The sequence below is a fragment of the Ctenocephalides felis genome, unplaced genomic scaffold (assembly GCF_003426905.1).
Source record: "Ctenocephalides felis isolate EL2017-DRISC unplaced genomic scaffold, ASM342690v1 CF-g0.4_SCAFFOLD_00845, whole genome shotgun sequence".
In the NCBI taxonomy this organism is placed as follows: Eukaryota; Metazoa; Arthropoda; class Insecta; order Siphonaptera; family Pulicidae; genus Ctenocephalides; species Ctenocephalides felis.
The window spans coordinates 34,121,752-34,145,782 of NW_020536999.1; the positions used below are offsets into that span (position 1 = coordinate 34,121,752).

Sequence of the window (24,031 nt, forward strand, 5' to 3'; positions counted from 1 at the left end):
ATATGTCATATTATCCTATTACGTATATTCAATAATTGGGTAAACATACTTCAATTTTAATAAAGTATGACCATATCCCATACGATTAGATTTTGATAAAAATATTGCACCACACCATTTCAATTATAAGACTATTAGCTCCAAGTTTATATCGGATTATTTCGTTCACTATTCTCATAAGTATTTCTAATCTCTTTATTATAAAATTTTACTGCCAGCAAAATCTAAAGCGACGTAGAAACATCGTAAACGCAAAAGAATTTAAGGTAACTGATACAGCAATTTCGTAATCGCTTTCGGATACATATAATCTCTGTATTTCAACTTTGTTATAACAAAATAAATAAATAAAAGTCGAAATTGGTACGTGGACCCTTTTCGTATATGGATATAATATAGTATGAAAGTCGTTATCCAATCCGATTTATATTGGACTAGAATGAAATTCAAAGCATGCAACAAGCTAGACTATGATATTATTGGTTTTGCATAACATTGCATTCCTTCGAATGCAATAACTGAAGTCGAGCGTTATCTTCCATCAGGATATGAAGAAGGTTTGAAGATCCAGAACTATCGCTCATAATTTTATATTGAGGTTTCCTTTAACTGAAATTAAATTGTAAGCTAGATCTAGCTAGAGAAAGTAGTTTTTTCTAAAAAGAATTTTAATATAACTATTTTACAAACTGCTATATTGATTTATTATTAACGCTTATGCTACCGATTATTTTATCCTCTAAAACATTTATAATTAACAACAATCTTTATTAAAATAGATATTAAGATGCAAATGTATCATTCAACACTCATTCCCAGCCATTCCTTGAGTATTTTCTGATAAAAGCCGATCAACCCGAACCTTTTCCGTCTTTGCAAATTGTAACGTGACCACAAAAAAATTTAATTTTCGGTTTCCCGATCTTGTACAGTTAATGCTAGGCCATTGTCGTACATTTGAAAAAAAAAGTTAGGGGACAGAAGAAAGGCAGATCTCCTAATTGACATCGAGTTAACGAGCCTATTAGATGCAGGCTGGAGTATTGAACGGAAACAGACAGAATAATTTAAGAAAATAACGAATAAGTGTCGTTTGGTAACTAATTTGTGCTTAAAAATGGTAATGGTAAATTTATCTATGTTATATATCTATATAACTCAAATAATATTATTCAGGATGTTTTAGCAAAGTGCTCTATATATATATATATATATATATATATATATATATATATATATATATATGAATATATGTATACAGGGTGTCTCAGACCTTGACGTCAAGCCGAAACGAGATATTGACCCTTAAAAAATATTAGAAAAAAAATCTCACGTTGTTGCAAATCATGAGCTTTGGTTAAATTATGGCCATTTTTCGGTTATTGTGGTTAACTTTTTTTAATTTTGTGTATAAACTTTTAAACCGTAACCATGAATAACATTTCCGTAACATGAGTAACAAAATACTACTATGGTTCCAAGTTTTTAAGAATTAAGACTTTTTGTTGAACTATGAACTATAAACAAAAAATTCTAATGAAAACTTAGGGAAATTGCGGTATGTTTTATTGGGGTCCTAAAAATGGAAGTTGAATTTTCGCCTCTGCGTGTTAGAGTGCCGTGTTATATATATATATATATATATATATATATATATATATATATATGTATACACGAAGAAAATAATAAATATTTGGATAATGACCCATATATCAAAATTATTTTTGTACTCAAAATATACTCGAACTTCGTAAATTTTGGGTGGAATTTAGCAAGAAATGTTAGTGTATTTTCATGTCACACATACTCTACTTGTCCATACTTGCCAAGCCATACATATGCCATACATATTTAAATTTATAAATAATTGCACAATATTTGGTGCTTTTACAATTTATTTCAATACTGCAGATTCAATCAAAGATTCAGAACAAGTTATAATACCATAGTTTTTTTCTTAAATTAATATATTAATATTTAACATCTATCATTTTCATTAAGTATTTAATAAATCGTAAAATTTTTACTATCTTGACTATGGATCAATGTAAAACTTCCATAATAATTTGAAGTTATCAAAACAAAATTAATTAAATTCCTTTTATGTGCAGTTTATTATATATACACAAACGGATCACGGAAATTAAAACACCAGTACAGTGTAATCCGAGTTCAAAAGCTTTTTTTCCATGGGATGGCAATATGAATATTGATGATGTCATTATAATTCTTTTCATAACTTTGCCCAGAAGCACCTGTTATCTAAAGCAGAAGTTCGGCGCATGCACGATCGCCTTCATAATCTCGAAGCCATTGAAATTTATAGCCGTACTTCCTATAATTATGTTTGAATGACAGTCATCTATAGATAGGTATCGGATTGCTTTTTTCTTTTTATGAAAATTTCCCTAAAAACATTAACAAACACTAACAAAATATTTATAATTGAAAATAAATAGGCAATAAATAATAATAAATTTCAAAATTTCCATTGTAATTAATGTTATTAATATATGTGAACATATTTTTGGTTTTATTTGTAATTTTTATAAATATTGAGACAAGCTTACTTTAGCCTTATACTTATAGAGAGAAGCTTACTTTACCCTAGCTTTACATACATAAATTTACCCTTCTATGGTTTATAAAATCATTGGCTTGCGTTTCTAACTTACAAAAAGGTCGACAGTTTTCAGAAATAAAACATTTAATAATAAATCTATTTAAAATTACTACCAATTTTTACATAAAAGTTTCATAATTTTATTTAATACATTATATTTATTGCTTTGTAAATAATTAATATGTTTACAAATAAGTACACTTATGTTAGTCATGTCTTTTAATATAAAAATACATCAATTTCAAAATAATTGCTTTTTAACAAAAGAACATTATTATGAAACTTTAAATACTGTTATTGATAACACCAACATAATCCATTGAAGTAGAAATCGTAAATGATTGGTTTCGAGGTAGAACAATTTCTTTGAAAATTCATTTATATACTACTTTTTTCTAATTTTGTGAGTAATAATATTTATTTCTGTAGGTAAGCAGTTGAGAGCGACGGGACCTGAATCAGAGGTCCCGGGTTCGATACCCACTTTGAGCAGCCTGTTGTCAGGCAGCCGTGACAACGATTTTGACTTGGAAATATAGATAGCAATATATTTCCAAGTGAAACTAGCCCTTGCCCGGCATTGTTGCGCCAATAAAAAAGTCAGCCCTATTAGATTAGTTTATAGAACAAAATTTGTAAATAAGTTGGTTTATCCAAACTAGTTTAATAAAAAATTATTGCTATAGTGTGCAATCTTAGGCAATGTTCATTTTTTCATTCACTATTTTATTCACAACTGTCCAGTTAAGGATATTTCATAAATTTTTGTGGAATTTACAATCGCCGGCCGCAAAGAGACATTGTACATTAAAGAGGCATGTTGGAAAAACAACTCAATAGTCGTTTTCCAATTCGTTATAATATTAACAATATTTTATTGATAATTATATATTCTTAACTATTTATTTATAAAATAATTTCTTATTTATTTAATATAAATAATGAGTTATTTCAATTTTTTATCAGGAGAGTTGATGCTTAAATCCAGTGGCGCTTTTCTTCTCAACCTTCGTCGATAATTCTCTTTAAGAAGTTTACTAGTGAATTTGGGTAACTGATGAACTTGTTTCTATATTTATGTGCTGCTTTTGTTATTACATCTTTAATTATAGATTTATTTTTCTCACTCAATCACTCAATAGATTCTTGTAAGTAAGTATATTTATAATGTCCATTGAAGATATTAATAAAAAATCAAAATTACTATCTACTTATCCTTAGTTTCTTCACACTTGTGATGCTGATCACTTTTTCTTAAAAAATAAGGGATGATATATATTGATAAAGCAGTATCAATCGAGATTTAACTGCAAGGATAAATATAAGTTGGAAAGCACAATAAAAGTGTGCACAATTGTGAAAAATAAACGTTGAAACCGAAGAAACTTCGCCAATATTCCGACCGGTTGCTTTATATATGACTACATTCTTTTGCGCAGACACTTTTTACTCCAGATCCAGATACTGAAATATCGGGAACTAATGTACGAGGCTAAACGTTAAATGGACCAAACTTTTCAGCTTCCGCAAAGGAATAAAGGAAATAATGGCAGACGCTTAGGCTTTTTATTTTATATTTTTCCCGATGTCATTCGCATTGAGTAATATTGAGTATAAAAATTTATATTTGGGTTGTGTGCCAGCGGTATAAAGAGAGCGCGCCGCCTGAAATACAATTTACTTATAATTTAATGTAATCGATTCTATACTTGAAATGAAATTCAATTTGTGGTCTTCTGCATTAGAGTTTCAGATGATTTTTCTCTAAATTAGTTTTTTTTTGGGAATGCTGTAGATAGGTTTTTTCTGATAACTTATATTAATTTGCTGGTAAAACTTCAAGGAAGTTTCTAAGAAGATTTTTAATTTGGACTTGTTTGAATTTTCATAAATATAATAAAATTTTATCGATTTTGTAAAATACCAATTATAATATGTATCATGATGCAGTAGAAAAGATTTACACGAATTTTTAAAATATAGGCAATCGATTCATGTACTCCGTTGAACTTAGGGTTTTGATGGACGACTCGCCAAATTAATTACAAATCAAATTGAACATTTATGTTTTTCATTGATTTTAATTACAGTGCCGTCGCTTTATATTTAACGATATAAAATTATTCACGTCGAAATAAAATGATCCACATTTAATTGCTTTAGTAATTAATTTTGTAACGCTGCAATTTTAGTAATATACAAATATAAATAAAAAATATTCATAATTTTTTATTTAATTCATCCTTGCAAAATTATTTCTACAAAATATTTGGTTTCACTACTAGTGGAGATAGATTTCTATCTGTATTTTGGTTTAAAGATAAAACGGCAATGGTGAACACCCAGCCAGATAAAGAAAGAAACGCAATCAGAAAATTTTTCTTCTAAATCTTGAGATATATAAATCAAATACATTAATCTGCTAGATTTTTTTGGCCTTGCTTACTAGAGCATTTAGCCACCTACACTATTCTATACAATCATATATCTTATACAAATCTTCAGTTTCATACTATCTGTATCTTGTATCTACGAAACGGCTGAACCAACAATTACCAACTAATAAGCGTCATCTTATCGATAGGAATCGAATGCTTTTTGAATAATTTGAATCGGCTACGGGGTGCTTCCGAAAATGACAAAATTTTGTATACATACATATATACTTACTACACACACCCATACACACACATCAATTTTTCCTAATGCATGCCGAAATGTTCAAAAATCTCTGAAATGTGAACATATGGAAAAATTTTCATTCTCAATATTTGGACTATTACTATAACTTCTCTTACAAAAAGTTATTTAAGAGTCGTTCAGAATATCTATTCTATTGATCAATGAAACTGTACAAAACTTTCCCTTCAACTTACCTTAAAAAACCTATATTATATTTTATGTGAGTATGAACTAAATCAGTTTTTGTTTAACCAATATAGATACTCTCTTCTTCATATAATCCAACTCTTTCTATACTTCTAAACTAATCTTCATTCTTCTTTCATATTCTTTACTATCTTCTTATTTCTTCTTCTAAACAATTCTTACTTCTTCTTCTATATACTTTTAATTTCATCTTCTAAACTCTTTACTTCAATTCATTTAAATTCTCTAATTTTTATATATATTCTGATCATTTTACATACATATTTTTATTACAATTCATAATTCTATTATAATTTCAAATTAACTACATAATATTTTTCAATTTCTTGCCAGAGATTCGAACTCAGAACGCTCCTTTCTTAAACCTAACCTAAAACGCACACAAACACCGAAAAATGTTATCATAACTATATCTTTCTGATGTGTCATGATAACACACACATGAAATTAGGTTCTACATGTAAAACGATATGATCGCACAGCTAATACTAACATTTTGACAGTCTTTGCTTTGAATTGTATGAAGAAAGGAGCGTAACAAAGCGTTGCCATAACAACACTCTCTTACAGTCTATTCGATCTGAGAATTGGTCCCTAACTGTTATTTGAAATTGTAATCTTCAATTCTGCCATTCGAAATACAAACGAAAACCGTAATAATAAATGTGTTAACCATTATAACACATTTTTGAAGTTTTTTTCTTATTTACCGTCGTTTTTTCATAGAATGCTCTGGGATAATCTCAGAACAAAAGCGGTTAAATCTATTTTTGTTTCGTAGCATTTCTTTCAGCTCCAGAGTCGTTATTATTGTTGCGACCAGAACGTTCGCGCACCAAACTGTTGCGCCCTTTGTGGAGATAAATCACCTGTCAGCGGCACTAGGCAGGAATCTGGGTTAGTGGAAGTACGTCACATGCACGGAAAGACTAAAGCTTTAGATAATATTAATCTTAACTAATTGGATTCATCGTTAAATACAGATTTTAATTTGAATTATAGCAGCGGCTTAATTTTGAGATAAAACCAGATAAATATTTTAGAAATTGCACGTAAAATTATTCAGTTGCTAGGTGATGGTAAATGAATTGTATTTGGTGGCAGCGGTAAAATAACCCTATAAGTTTGTAGTGACAACAAGTGACTTCAAAGTCACACTGAAAAAGTAAAACATCCAGAAAATTTCTGGATAAAATATGAAATAGAATATAATAAAATAAAAGAAAATTTGGATTATAAAACGAATATTAGCTGTAAAGTCTATATACATGTAAGATAAAATGCCAATATTAAATTTAATCACATATATAAAAATCAACTAAAGGTTGTCCAAAATTTTAACTATGGTTTCATTATATTCGCACCTTCTTTCTTAGCTTTATTTTCAACACATCAACTTAGCCTATGTTAGATTTAAGGGGGTATTCTAGTGTAGAAATTAAAAAAAATCGATTTTGTTTATTTCATATTTTCAAAGTTTAACTATTTAAGAATATGGGTACGAGAAGGTTTTGGAAAATTTGAATTATTTTCGGAGATATAAGCATTTTACTGACTCGGTCTCCATATAGTAGAAGAGCCAGTGAACTATTTGACTAACCTGTTTTCACAAGGCCAGAAATTTTTTTAATTATATTTTATTATCGGCCCATTAAGAAAGTACCATTCTGGCAGTCATTCCGCGGTTGCGTCATCATCCCTTCAATTTGTGAAAATGTAAAAAAAAATTTTTTATAACTCGCTCTCACAAGGCTCAAATTTTGAGGGTGTCTTCTTTTAACTGTTCAGAAAGCATATGTAAAAAGCCAGCCCATTCTGACGGTTGCAAGGGTCTGCCAGACCAGTAAATAATAGTCACGACGCGCAAGGGTGTGGGCGCATTGCCATACATAATTGACTAATACCCTTGTATTTGAATAATTTATACGCCATTTTGAAGGTCATTTTGAAAACATCCGATATACCAATCTTCAACTTTGTATCTCACCTTATGGCCGAGATATCATTGAAAATATGCCAAAGTGGCCCCTTTTTCAAACTCAATTTTTGGAGTAACCATAAAAGATATCGAAAAAAAAATTACGTGATTCTACTCATATTGGCTTAAACCACATAATGTATAGTAATATATGCTAATCCTTTATTATTAGCTAAAAGGATAAAATAATTTTTTAATTAATGTTTTCGGATAGTGCGTTTTGTTTAATTACTTTATTATTAGCGTTATTTAAAAGATTGTTTCTCTTTTAGTACTGCAAATATTTTAAATCAAATTTGTGGAACACATTGAAAAATTGAAGAAACCAGAACCAGTACACCCGCGCGTAACGCTAATAGTAGCCCGCATATTCGTTCGGTCGGATGTGCGATGCGTTACGCGCGGGTGTACTGGTTCTGGTTTCTTCAATTTTTCAATGTGTTCCACAAATTTGATTTAAAACATATTTGCAGTACTAAAAGAAAAAACAATAAGCTTTTAAATAACGCTAATAATAAAGTAATTAAACAAAACGCACTATCCGAAAACATTAATTAAAAAATTATTTTATCCTTTTTAGCTAATAATAAAGGATTATTTAGCATATATTACTATACATTATGTGGTTTAAGCCAATATGAGTAGAATCACGTAATTTTTTTTTCGATATCTTTTATGGTTACGCCAAAAATTGAGTTTGAAAAAGGGGCCACTTTGGCATATTTTCAATGATATCTCGGTCATAAGGTGAGATACAAAGTTGAAGTTTGGTATATCGGATGTTTTCAAAATGACCTTCAAAATGGCGTATAAATTATTCAAATACAAGGGTATTAGTCAATTATGTATGGCAATGCGCCCACACCCTTGCGCGTCGTGACTATTATTTACTCGTCTGGCAGACCCTTGCAACCGTCAGAATGGGCTGGCTTTTTACATATGCTTTCTGAACAGTTAAAAGAAGACACCCTCAAAATTTGAGCCTTGTGAGAGCAAGTTATAAAAAAATTTTTTTTTACATTTTCACAAATTGAAGGGATGATGACGCAACCGCGGAATGACTGCCAGAATGGTACTTTCTTAATGGGCCGATAATAAAATATCATTAAAAAAAATTCTGGCCCTGTAAAAACAGGTTAGTCAAATAGTTCACTGGCTCTTAGACTAATACTGGTTTGGCTTCACGCAAAACTTTAAATGCGTTTTTCTCAGAACAGACTTTTTCAGTACTGTTGACACGATTTCTCGAGTTTTAATCGACCGATTTGAAATGTTTAGAGAGTCTTGTTTATAGACCTAACTATAGCCCGAACTAGGATTATCGAGAAACTCAAAAAAAAAAAAACAGTAAAAAAACACTTTTTTTTTTCAAACAGTCTCCAATTTGTAAAAAAAGTTTTTCTACTCATCGCTAGTTCAGGCGATTGCGACATCATTGTAGATTAATAATCTTTTTATTTTGTGCATTTCCAATGGCTAGGAGGGCTGAAATCATGTCAAGGCTGAGTGCTAATTTTTTGAGACCACCCACTTCATCAGCTGCCAACTTTTACAATTTTGAACTTTTTTATTTTTTATTTTTTGTTTTGTATTTTAATAATATTAATAAACAAGTGGTAAAAAATGATTAGTAAAAACTTTCATTGCTTTCTTTCACGACACTTTAGAAATGACCTAAAATTCATCGCTCTACACTAGAATACCCCCTTAAATGTGTGTATTGCCAGATATATAATATAAAAGATTATATATGTATATAATAATGAAGAACTTCAGGTTATAGTGCCAACTGCTGACATTACGATCTGACAAATGTTGGATCAGAGAATCAAAATTATTTAATATATTAGTCCATAAAGTAGTACAACATCAGAGCAAACTGAGAGCAGTGTTTTTAACGAGTCTCTTTGAATGCTTTCTAATCTTGTTAGAGAAAATATAAAATGACTAACATGTATAATGTAACTAATCTGTAATAAACTATTTATTTATTTTTAATAACAAATAAAGTAATCTAGTACAATTTGTACCGTGGCTAAAATATATTTATGTTTTAACGTTTATATAATTTATGATTCAAAACAGTTATCGTATGTTGAATAGTTTTTAATTGGGAATTGTGCTTTGAAAATAGACCAGTATGAAATAAATTTTAGTAATATAAATAAATTAAATATAGTTAATCTTTCACTATTGTTAAGGTAAAGCATCATTATTTATATGACGTGATTTCTCGTAAAAAATGAGAACAAAACATGTTCGAAATAAATATTGTCAAATACATTTAGATAAATATTTCCAGTTTTCATTTATCTTTAATTTTCAGACTTGATTGTTTGAATTCAACAACTTAATTCCCTTGAATTACGAGAGATATACGATAGAGATAAATACATAATAAAACATGTACATCATACCAAAAAACTTTATATACTGAAATTACAAAATATATTTATATAATAAATAACTTGATACCTAATAATTGATTATATAAATAAATGTATTTTTACCTTCAACGTAAAAACGAAGTGAAGCTATAATTAATTTAAAGAATAATATGACTTAAAATAAATTATTTCCTGGTACTGAATACAAAATCAATTTTTACAAGACTTCCCAGCCATTTTCGGAACATGAATTCCCCGAAACCATAGGTATATCTTATACAATCGAAGCAAATGTTAAACGGCTGCCATTCAACTGATATATTTTCCAGAGGGTAGATTTGATTCGAAACCACAAATCTCAGAAAAACACATACATTTCACCACTGAAAGTCGTATTTCTGTAATCGCCACGGGCCACAGACGAATTGTAATTTATTAAATGGTGATGAGGCAATGAAATGCTTTATTGGATGTCTGGAGATAACAAATATTACAGAATCATAAATTATGAGTTGAAACAAACGAACGGATTATGTAAAAAGAATATAAACATAATTGAAACATTAATTTAAATACTAAATAATTTAATTTTATATAGTTCATGAACATCTAATAAAACCAAATATTGAACTTGAGTCCATATGCAGTTAAATTCTTCATCTGGACTAATATTGTTTAATCGGATGGTGTCAAACGAAAACAAAAGCTGTCTAGAAACCGACGTCTGCTGGTCGGAAATTTTGATCAGACAATTTGTTTGTATAACTCGGTGAAGTAGCACATCTGAACAACTATTTACTTTAATTAATAGTTAGTATCAAAATATTATTCAACAGAATTCGTGGATGTCATTTGTGATTATATGAATACATAATAATAGAATCAAAAGTACGAAAGCTCTGTGATATTTTAATTTTTATATTAATAATATTCAGTGAAATAGTTTGATAAGGAAACCCAACTGTAGATCTATCTCTATTTGAAGTATTAAATTATTAAAAATTTTCTGATAATTGAATACATTAAAAAAAACATCATTTTTAACTTGAAAACATAGTGCGATCCTAAAATAGTTATAGGTAAAAAATCATGTCTAAAACTGATATAGTAAAAAATTACAATCTCTATAGAGTATTAACACTTTCCAATTGCGAATTCCGAGATTCATATGAATTTTGCCGCCGGAGCATCCGAATCGAAAGGGTTAATATCAGTAACCAAACCCCCAAAATTACATAAGTAAATGTAAATAAATTTGATAATCAAACGATATTTTTTATGTTATATCAATTTGACATAAAATATACGTTTTAAAAGAGTTTTAAAAATTGTGCTAACAAAAGACAAAAAGTTAAAGAAAAGCCAAAATGATACATTTTTGGAAACGAATAATATTTAATATTATTTAAAATAGAGCGTTGTTTATTTATATTTTTTCTGAATATTGTCTTCTATTTCTTTGGTATGTCTTCTATAATAATGAATTATATTAACTTACATCGAACCATTAATTAAATATTCCTCAATTTTGCGTCGAGCATTTTTTTACAAAAACTTGTATTTTCTCTTTGATTTATTTTTCTGCATAAAATATGAAAATTATTCAAATTTCCGAGCGTCGATTGAAAGTCAGGTACACCGCAAAACTTACCTGGACGTAAAATTAAAGTCACATATAAAACTTTTCTCATTTAGAGACCGCAACTCGGCTCAGTCGGCAACATCGTCATTCGGCAACAATTCCGTGGTGAATCAGTCCTATTCTGCATAAGTCTTTGTTTGTAAACAACGACGTGGATATAGAGAGAAACCGAGGGGTTTGTATCAAGCTTTTTGAAAATATTTCATTTCGCTGCGAAATTGTACGTTGGAACATATAGAGAGAAAATAATAAACATCAAAATGAACTAGTAGAATATAAACTTTACATCATATATGATTTTACTGATTTTTAGGGTTTGGTTATTGATATTAATATTACTTATTTTATATAAATTACAATTCTTCACTCGATCAGTTTTAGGCATAAATTTTTGATTGTATCTTTTTACCACATAGGCTGGGTAGTCATCAGGCAAACAGATACAATTTTTAATTTTAATGAAGTTTTACGAATTAATAGCTAAATTAATAATGCAAAATAAAAATTTCATATTCACATTTTTACAAAGATCACACCTCATATGACATTAATCTGGTATTTTGTCAAAAATATTCATCAACAGAATTGTAGTAACTATTTATTTATCTCTTGTGAAATTTACATCTTTGCCAGGGTAAAGGTTTAGGTGATCCTTTTTACCCCACCCACTTGTAAGCTATTGTAGATGTTTTATTAAAACATCTGTTGAATACAACTTAAAATTAACAACACATCTTATAAAACAATTAGATCACCTATATTTGAAAATTATACTAAAGTCTCGTAAACTAAACAGTGCTCTGGACTAGCTTATCATATGATTGCGAAGTTACTTGATTTGAGGCGAAAGCTGAATGCAAAGCTTTTCCCCTCTACTTTCAAATATTGTTTTTTTTTTATTTATTTTTCATAGCAAACTATACAAAGTACATTCAGCTATATATTGTTACAGGTATATATTATTTGACTGCGTGAGATGGATCGCTATCCTGCGATAGCACCTTCTTAGATGTTATGTGATATTTTGTTGTAAATCATTGCAGATTCTTTTTTTGAGACGCTTTGGTGTAAAGGCTTGAGCAGATCTAACGCTTATTCGTTTGGATGACGACTTAGACGAGCTTTGTATCTGGTGCAGTAAAGACTAACTTCTTCTTCTATAGTTCGAATTCTGAGATCTTGATGTATCAACCAATTGGGAACGTATTCTGGAGCGATCACGATTTCTTTCAAAATTTTATCTTGAAACCTGTGTAGAATAGTTATGTTCAATTTACTGGCCGCACCCCATAGTTGTAGGCCGTAGGACCATATTGGTTTAATAATTGTCTTGTATATTAGGAGTTTATTTTATATTGTGACTTGTGATTTCCAGCCCAGTAACCAATTAAGTTGCCTACGTGTTAATTCAAGCTGCTGGCGCTTCTTTAGAATATCTTCATGCCAGGTTAGTCTTCTAACAAAATGTGTTCCCAGATATTTAACTACATTGTTGTTAAAAAAATCCTAACTATACTGGTTTTTGAGATATTGGTGGTGGACCTGTTTGCCCGCGGACCGTTAAGCTCCGCTCTACCCTATTATTTCATGATAAATAGAAAAGTCTTATTTAAATTATGCAACAAGATAGAAATGCAATAATTTTCATTTCACGTTAAAACTGATGGTAATTCCTTTGCAATAAAACCACAATAAAATCATAACTGCGAGAGTAATATTTCCTTCTACGCCCAAGCATAATTTATCTGAATCACGTAATTTTATTCTTTATAATATCTCTCTAGTGAAAAATGAAAAAAAATCAAACGATGCTATTGCCTTTCGTATACCTTCCGCATTTAATTTTTTTTCTTATTTTCTTTTTTAAATTGTATTTTATTTATCATTTTACCGCGAGCCGTGATTCTGGGTCATAAGCACGTCCGCCGACTGCGCGTACTGTGGCCTGATTTTTTTTTTAAATTATATAAAATTTTAATGCGTTGTTTTGGACAGCTCAGATATTTTTCAAATACATTATTTTCTTTGTGAAAGCTTATTGAATTTTGTATAAAAAACTAGTAAATATCAAGAAAAATCTTATAGAAAAATATAAAATAATAAGAGTATCTGGAATATACAAAGTTTGAAGAATTTGAACTTTATATGATCGGTTTTATATGAAAAAAAAAATTATAAGCGCTTCTGAATGTCGGTAATATATAAAAGTGAATTATTTGAATATTAAAAAATATCATATGTAAAATAACTGTTCTTGAATTCTATGAATAAAATTTGGTTGGTCGACTGAAAAAGGAGAAAAAATTATTATATATTTTTAGATCAATTAATGCAATTTACAAATCGGCTAATATTTTATCATTATATATAGTTCATTACGATGTTGTTTATAAAAATTGATTTAATAAAGTAATCAAGCAGTATGTGGACGAAGTATTTGCCAATCTCTTATATAAAGATATTATAAAATTTAAAAAAATATTTATAAAATTTTTATTAAAACTAATAAACATTATGTTGAAATGGCAAGAAAAAATAAACTTTTATTTGGTTATCAAAAATTATTGCACTAGCTTAGTTACTTGTTAAAATCTATATTAATTTTAGTAATATTTTAGCAAGTTCTTAGGAAGATTTGAGCAGGATTTAAAAAAAATAGTGATATTTCAGATGGAACCAAGTCGTATTAGAATAAAGTAGGAATCGAATTAGAATCAATTTAGAATCGTGTTAGAATCGATATGGAATCAAGTTAAGATCAATTTTGATTTATAATTAATTTAGAATCGAGTAACAATTTTGTTGAAATCCTTTTGGAATTAGAAGATTTCAATAATATTTCAGTAGGGTTGCATTTATAATCTAGTTAAAACTTATTTAAAATATTTTTTAAGTACGAGGTATTCTATTTTGTGTGGATATTATCTAAAAATAAAAAGATATCATAGTTCACATAAAAAAAAGTTCACAAGTTATAAATTATGGTTCGACGTCAAATCTATTACAAAAATGAAACAGATATTAAATATTTCTCAAACCACATATGATAACAACAGTAAAGAAATATCATGGCATGACAAAGAATTTTTATATGCCTAACATATTTGCAAAAAAATAAAGTTTTTAAAATCTTATATTTAAAATTTACCCATTTACTTTTAATTCAAAATACTAAAAAATCAATTATACACTACATATAATACTTTGATTGTCATCTTCATATTTTCCCTTTAGGTAAAAGTGTTCCTATTGATCTCTAGAATCAATTTTTCTATCATAAATATGATAAATATGGACTTTGACATAGGTTTTCATACTTGCCGGAGGCGATACAAAGGAGACAATCGTAATACGTGATTTATACCGCGTTTGGTATTTGAAAGTGAGTTATTCACAGAAAGGTCACGCTTTTGAATATCTTGTAACATAGTATTGTGACAAAAGATTAGAATATGTAAATTTCCAGCATTTTACATGAATATAATACACATTTACATTCGTACTTTGATGTAGATTTTAATAAATGAAATGAAGGATGGAAAAGTAAGTAATTACTCATAGTGTTATAATTCATACCAGAATAATACTACGCGTAATAGAACTGAACAGAATCATGAAATTAAGATAATTATACGTACAAAGTTATTAACGTTATATTTGTACTGCAAAAAAGAAAAATTAGTAAGTTGGATAATTTGCAAATAATGAAGCGAGAGTTTTATTTGATGAATGAGTTTAATTATTTTGCAATTAACATCGTGCTATTATATATATGATACACGGAGCTAAAATAAAATCACATATAGTTTTGTAGTATCTCTTATGGTTATTAACTTATTTATATAAAGTTTAATGATTAGAATGAGAATTAGAAAAAGGGTAAATAACCAGTAATAATTCATATAATATTCGTCAAGCAATGAAGATGACAAAAAAGTTGCAATGAAATGTATATTTTATTGAAAGGATCCATGCAGATATAATTACATTTTATATAAATTAAATAGAGAGTTCTATGCAGCTACAATAATTTATATTTAATAACTTGGAGGTATTTTTGTCTTTCCAAAAAACAGTTACTACACAAGCAACTTTAATTCATTATCTTCAATAAAATAAACTATATTTATTACTAGATGACTCGACAGACGTTGTCCTGTACTTATGTTTACAATTCAAAAGTTCAATTTTTTTTAAATAACCTATACTGATATTTACCAATTAGTTATAAATTATGTTTTTTTACACTACAGTCTATCTATACCGAAATGTATATACATCCACCCATATAGATCCTAAATGTACAACTGCTTTAAATAAAATGATGAGTATTTGCTTTTTTAAACAACATTATAAATTTTTTTTCTTATAATTAGTTCTTTTATCGATATCGTTATTTTGAAAAAAAAAAAATGAAATTACACCACTGAGATGGATGTCATCCCACCGAGAAATGGCAAAGGAGTCTAAATTATTTCCACTTTTGAAATTGAGAGTAAGATAAACCTAATTTCAAAATTTCATACCAATTGGAGCACAGTAAAAAAAAATCAGGCCCAAAACGCTCCGTTGACTTGAGTAAATATTCCGTATCCGATGGCAAAAATATTAAAATTCTAACGTTTGTATGTGAAACAGAAAAGGGCTGTTTTTAGGGTTTACCCGACGATTATTCGAATTTTTCTCGCCGTAAGAACCATCCTTGGACATCAAAGAACATTTTAAAAAAAGAATTGGCCAAATTGGTTCTGGCGTTGTTGAGTTATGCGCTTACCAACACATTTTACGATTCATTTTTGTTATATAAGATTTCTTGATTTATTGCATTAAATATTAAAAATTGATTAAAATAATGATCAAATTAATTCCATGTTAGTTTTCTTCATGCAAATGTCTATTCTAGTTGATTTTTGGTTTCAGGTAAGCAATGAAGAGGCGAGGTTAATATACTATAGATTAATATTACATATGCATGCACAATTTTAAAAACAAAAAAAAAATCATCATCTATAGTGCTTGAACATTGAGAAATTTACCCACAAACCCAGATAACAAACTCTTAACAAAACAAAAAATATCAATTCTTTTTCTAAGGCCAGCACTGATCGTGCGTATTGTTTGACGATTTCTTTAGAATTTCACGCCTAGGATTTTCGTAGACAAAGGAACACGTCGTTATTTATGCCAGATCCGATCAGATAATTTCCAACATGAAAAGCGAATCAGGCGTCTAGACATTGTCCGTTCTGCGGTTAGAAATTGCTCCCGGCGGCGTTGACGTGCGTCTATGATCTTTACACTCATGATCCTGCCAATTTAGTCGTATATTTATCATAGAAGGGAATAACTAGAAAAAAGATTTTTGCTTCGATATTATTGGAGAATTCGCTTTTTACCGACGATATACGGAATGAAAGTGTGGCTTCATTCTAGACAGTGAGAAATGTATCATGGTAAAATAAATTTGCCCTCCTGTTCTTTTAGAGGGTCAAATTGTATTTTGAGTAAGCAAAATTATAGTTCTAATCAAGGCGGATTTGAGTTAGAAGCAAGTTAGAATCAAATTGAAATAAAGTGAGATCTTCCAAATTTTAACAACCAAGATGAAATCAGATTAAAATTTCGTTAGAGTCTAATCACAACCTAGTAAATTTCTAGAATCAAGTCAGAGCACAATCTTGTAAGAATGTAATAAAAATCAATAGAATAAGAAAAGATTCGCAGAAATTGAACAAGTTATATTTTAGTTTCAATCTAGTAAGAATCTGGTAAGATTTCATTTAGAGTTAGAAAATTTCAGTAATATTTTAGTAAGAATCAAAAACAAACTCATTAGAAACTTAAATAATGAAAATAATTATTTATATAAATTTATACTGATGAAGATACAAACTATCGTTTCCAAATATTGCTTCCATGAACAAACGTATTATCAATATTATTTAACAAATAGTGTTAAAAATAGTGAGAAGTGTTCATATTTTAAAGATAATATTTTTTTTAATTTCTATGTAATTACAATCTGTCTGGTAAGGCATTATGTAATTTTGATAACAAATGTTCAGATATATAATTTTAAAATGCAATCCAGTTGGCAGGGGCGTATTTTCATTTTATTAGATTGGTTATGAAGAAGCAATCTTCATGGCATTGAGAGTTTATACTTAAAAGTTGCTATCCTTGTAGAGGAGGTAGCGGAAAGTTTGATGGGACTAATTGTTCACTACTAAAACTAAAGTCCGGGGAACAACATATGTAATAAATAATCAATAAAATTATCTTCTTTAATTATAACTCTGTGACAATGTGTTAGTAATTGCAACAAATAAATAAATTATACCAACCAGTGGTAGTGATTTTCAGTTTGGATTTTTTCGGGCTCATAGTATGCTTTATATACTATTAATTTTGAATATGTTTGTGTATTTTCTACTTTTAATTTTTAAATATAGCCAAACACCAAAAAAATTATTTCAACTTACTTATAATGTTTTATAAAATTTGTTGATTGCGATTTATGATGAAATTCATTGCCAATTATTTTACATTCTGTGACACACATTGAAGCGGTCTTTCCATTAAATTTTTTCCTCTTTTTGGCTGTAAAAGGCATTCGGCGTTATATTTCAAGCGGAGTCAGCTTTCTGCTGTGCAGTACAAACCCTTGCAACAAAACGCGCATTACGCAAACGGGCGCACCGGAGATAAAAAACAGCTCACTGCAAACCGATCACGTACCGAGCTTGTGACATTTATGTATAAAAAGATAGAAAAACAAAAAAAATAGAACACGAATTTATTTATTAGCCTATAAAGTTTTATACAAAATGGACAAACAGTAACAAGTCGAATTTGCACGGATTTTTTGTTTGAAATAAAACAGAAGTATCAACATGTAATAAGGGACGGCCAGGAGTCAAACACGCCTAATATCTTATTTTTAATTTTGAAAGGATTTTACCCGATTTATTTTATTTTATAGGTACATTTTTACAGAGGTCAAAACCGCTTCTTAGAAAAATTGGTTGATAAAATAATTGTAAAATTGATTTTTTACTCAATTCTCACTTTTTTGCTAGGATAAAGGTTCAATTGATCCTAATCTTAATCTGTACCAAATCGAAGTCAAGCGCGAAATTCAACTGAACAAATACTTTTTAGGTTTTGATTTATATTTTTAAAAAGATTCTTGATTCTTCGAAAGCAGAGCATTTGCGAGAATTCTCTTAAAAAAATATTAGAAAGTTTTGTAGAAGATTAAATCATTTTGATATCTAGCATTCCTAGACCTATCTTGCCAAGACAATAGTATTCTTGTAAAAATTTATTATTTATTACTAATTAATACTCGTCAGGGTTGTAAAATAGCTCAAAATAAGCTCAATTTACTATTTTTTATTGTTCACATATTCGCCAAGGTAAAGGTTCAGTTGGTCTTGATATTGATTTGTGACAAATTGAATTCAAGCACCAAATTCAACTTTAGGAATACTTTTTGGTTTTATTTTTTTTTTATTTGAAAATTTGCTTTATTTGACTTAAATACATACATTGATTTTTACATAAAGATACAAATTGTATACACATATTCTGGGAATATAATTTACCTATCATAATATAATATTGTTTGCATATATATAATTGTTTTAATTAACTTATATAAGTAAGAAAAGAGCTTTTAAAAACATACTGCCATCAAGTATTGGGTTCAGATTTAAATTTAGTGTTAAAAATATAGTGATATTTAGATGCAATTTATGCAGAACTTTTGCAGAAATTTTTGTGGAAGAATCAATCATTTTGATATCTAGATTTTATTATTAATTAACTATAGATTAATTGTTTCATTGACTTAGTAATTCATTAGTTTGTAAGAATTTTTGTAAATAATAGCCATGTCTTATCAATTAATTAAAAGAAACAAAACCTTATTTTGAGAATTTTCATTTTCAAAGAACTCAAATAACATTAGCGCATGTTGTAAGTATTAGATTTTATACAATATATTTTTAATAGATTTATTCTACAAAATCATTATGTTTTCATCATATTCATATTCAAAGAGTAGACAAAAGGCAAAAATCAATTCGTTACGTTGACGACAAAATCATGAATAATATTAAGTTCTTTTCACCGCGGTTTTCATAAACAAAAGGTGTTGATCAATCTTTTATGTTTTCAATTCACTCCGAACAAACTGGATAAATTGAATAGGTCATGCATAACCATGAACTCCGTTTGTTATTTTAAACGGATATATTGAAAGAGCCATAAAGAGCATCATTTATCAATACTTATTGCGAGAGCTGATTTAGCTAAAAAGTTCGAAAATACTTTATCGAGTTTTGAAGATGGAGAAACGTTTTGTATTTAAGCTGCGAATGAAATACAAATGATGCAAATTACAGTATAATGTGATTGTTCTGATGAAAATATTTATTTTTGGTGTTCCCATTACATTCACTATCCAATCATATTTTTGACCTGTAATTTACGCGGCTCGAGTTTGAAGAATATATTTTCTTAGAATATATATATATATATATATATATATATATATATATATATACGAATTAATAATTGAAAGACAACATTACGATATAAGGAAATAAATTTATACTAGGAAATACAGCAATAAATGGTTTAGGTTTTAGGTTTTATTACTGCTATCCTGAATGGAGAGTATCATAATATATTTATATAATTTAGTTATATCCTAATTTAATTAGTATGATGACGCATGTTTATGATTAAAACGTACTAAAGGCATAATTGTGGATATTTTGTTTATCAACGTTTTCTTTATCATTCTACATCAAAAATGTAAAAAGAGCGAAGAGTGTGTGTGTGCATATTTTATTATAATTATACTTTTACAATATTATTATTTGCCTTGTATCTATTTTCAAGAGAACGTATTTTTTCAAGATAAAACCAATAAAATTGATTCATATTGATTATTTATGGCTTCTCTCTAACTTGAAGCTCTCTATTATTTAGAACTAAAACTAATTTTTCATAGAAAAAGTCTCATATTTTTAAAAATTTAACTTGTTTATAAATTTAAATTTATTTGTAGTAAAATTACTATGATAGCCCTAAATGCATCAATATTTATGATTCAAATATTTTCAGAATAATTTGATTAAAGCAGTTGAATTTTAATATTTACATATGAGCGGCCTATGTAATAACCTGTCTGGATCACATTAGCCTCTCGATTATTTTGACTGAATGCTCATGTTTAATATTTAAAAATTACTATGATGTGTATTATTTTTAAATTTCATTTCTGAAAACACATATCTTTAGGTACATATCGTTATTATACGAACTATTTGAATATGAAAGCTTAACCGATCGTAACACAGTAAACGTTGAAATAAATTACGCCCGATTTGACAAGACGCTTCTCGTGCACAACAACAATTCAATACGTTTTTCTGATATTTCCATTTGCTTTTGCAAAACCGATTTCCTTTCAGAGAGAACTTTGTTGCATTACACAACGCTATTTGTGGATATACCAAGACGGCGCGATTATTTACATATAAGTTTTCCACAAAACTAATTGGTAAAATATAGTTTTCAATAGAAGGAGAATATATTAAAATTTCATCTATTTTAGATATTCCAACTGCTTGATAGAAGGTTGTCCGAGACAAAAATTAAACCTAGAACGTTGTAAAAAAGACAAAGCTCTTACCACAAAACCGCGAATGAGCCCAATTATAAAATTAAAATTAAATATGTTAAAATAAGTTTCCACAAGTGCAGTACAATAACATAATTCAAAAATATTTCATCAATCACGCATAAATCTATCTACAAGTTCAATAAATCCAAATGGACACATTTGCAAACTCTAAAACTTCAATATAAAAATCTGATTACAATAATATGAATACGATGCATAAAATAATTTTACAACGTGACAGAAAATTTTCCCACATTCAGCAAGAAAAATATCGTACGTTTTATTAGAAATAGTATAAATACGTCAGTCAAATCAAATGCACAATTGATTTTATTATTTGAAAATATATATTTCATGGAATCGAAAAGTTTAATAAAATTAAATGCATTTTTCAAATTCGTAAAACGGTTATTTGTGTAAGCGATGGCTTTCATTCGAGCTTTAACAGATGGAAACAATATCAATTTATATGATTGAATTGCGTACAATAACACTTGAAACATGTATTATATATCATTCTTGGGAAACCGCAAAGAAAGCAAATAGAAGCAAGTATCTTCGGCAAAGGAAAATATGTCAATAGAATTCGCCAAATAGATAAAGTTTGTGATTGAATTAACTTTATGAGAGGTAAGAATAATTGCGAATTAATATGAATATCCCATAGCATAAAATATTGTATTATAGGCAAATACATGCATATAAGTGAAAATATAAAAATTAATTAGAAGTTTGAGATTTTTTTCACAATTATTCGTGAACCAAAATTATTTAATTATGTAATTGAGCTCTTATCATTAATCTCACAAAAATAGATACTAAAAAAATTATAATTTATCTTTGTATAGGTATTTGGAATTGTTAAATACACATAAGCTATTTAATGATTGTTGGTACAATCAATGAAATGTGGTCTTTTTTGGGGAATTGTTAACTTTTTCTATTTTTTGCCCAAATATATTTATGCTTAGCTAATATAAAATATATAACGGTAAAATTATATAACCATTGTTGGAGTGTAATACCCTCGGGTGAAAACCCCACATATTAAAAAAAACATTGTTGGTTGCAACCCTACACCTAAATTTTTATTTAAAAAATAAGTAGAGCATTTGTAATATCAATTACTTATCGATCAGGACATCCGAAGCAGGAAGCAGAAATTGTAAATTTGGTATATATCTAATATTTTGTAATACTGAAAAATGTCCAATGCCGATGGTTGGTCATGTTTACTTGGAAACATTTTGTTATCTAAATTTATAAACAAAAATCTATACCATTACTGATTGATATCAGGATATCCGAAGCAGGTAGCAGAAATTGTAAACTTGGTATCCCTAGTATTTTGTAATACAGAAATATTTCCAATGCCAAAAGAGATCTATGTTTACTGGGAAACATATTGATATCTAAATTTACAAATAAAAATCGATGTCATTACTGACATATCAGGACGTCTGAAGCAGTAAGCAGAAATTGTAAACATGGCATGCCTAATATTTTGTAACACTAAAGAATTTCCAATGCTGAAAGAAATCTATGTTTACTTGGAAACATATTGATACTCATTACTAACATGTCAGGACGTCCGAACAGTAAGCAGAAAGTGTAAAGTGAAACATGGTACGACTAATATTTTGTAATACTGAAAGATTTCCTATGCCGAAAGAGGCCTATGCTTACATGGAAACATATTGATATCTAAATTGACAAACAAAAATCTATGTCATTACTCTATCTATGTCCAAATCAGGAATAGAACTTACAACCTCTAAAAAGAAGTCCATAACTACAACCGCAATGCCGCGGGGTAGCTCGGAATATCTATATATAAATAAATTATTCATAAATGCATCAATCTGTTGACAAAATTGTATCTCTTATACATTTGGTACATATGACAGTTCTGGTATACGACGCACTATGCATTCCGAACGTCAAATACACAGTGTAACATGTGCACGCCTGAAGTATAAATATTTTATTTGCAAATTCAATGGCCAAGGCATGAACATTTAATACCGAAAAGAACGGGAAACGGATATATATATGTATATATATATATATATATATAAAGGAATTTTATATCCGTGTGTGTACTTTGGGGTATATACGTGTACTTTAATTTTACGACATGATTTCGGTATTCATGGCGACGTTTTTCTGCATTTTACTCAAAACCACAATCTATCACACGCGTTGTATATGCTGATGAGATATTTTAGTGGCTACGTATCCTTACACTTACACTTACGTTGGCACATAAATATTTATATAGAAAAGCAATAACCTTGCTATCCATTTCTTTGTTGAATTGATGCAAAAAGTAATTTATAACCAGTAAAATTAAAATCTGGTACTTTTGAATCGTCACGTCTAACAACACATATACATACACACACACATATATATATATATATATATATATACATAATAAAGGATTCTACATAATTTCAACCATCTATAAAACCCACCATACCTTTTTTTGAATTCATTGCTTGCATTTGCTTCGGCGTTTTCCAAGTACCTACTTCCATATGCAGCTATTACTGCACATAATCAAACTTTACTGGCAGCAGTAGAGCAAACTACATTTCGTCAAAATCATATTCGATATATGAATATGCATTTAGTAGCAGGCATATCAAAACGGAAAATTATTTGCTTTCATTGCATATCACACAGCTCTGAGCTATGAAGTATTTCGAACCGAGTTCGTTTGCTACTATGGTAGTTTCATTACTATATCATGAAGAAGGAAAAACACTTGACATTTTTCCGATAGGTGTTATTTGAGTAGGCAATTGCTTCC

General features: G+C 28.7%; 1 protein-coding gene across 1 annotated transcript in view; it reads right to left on the minus strand.

The window, feature by feature from the left end:
* LOC113382689 (zwei Ig domain protein zig-8-like) overlaps window positions 1-23,006 on the minus strand; it is a 118,708-nt gene extending 95,702 nt beyond the window's left edge. Inside the window, exon 1 of the mRNA XM_026620922.1 lies at window positions 22,953-23,006. Within this exon, the coding sequence (XP_026476707.1) occupies window positions 22,953-23,006 (54 nt within the window). The remainder of the gene's footprint in view (window positions 1-22,952) is intronic.
* Window positions 23,007-24,031: the final 1,025 nt, after the last annotated feature.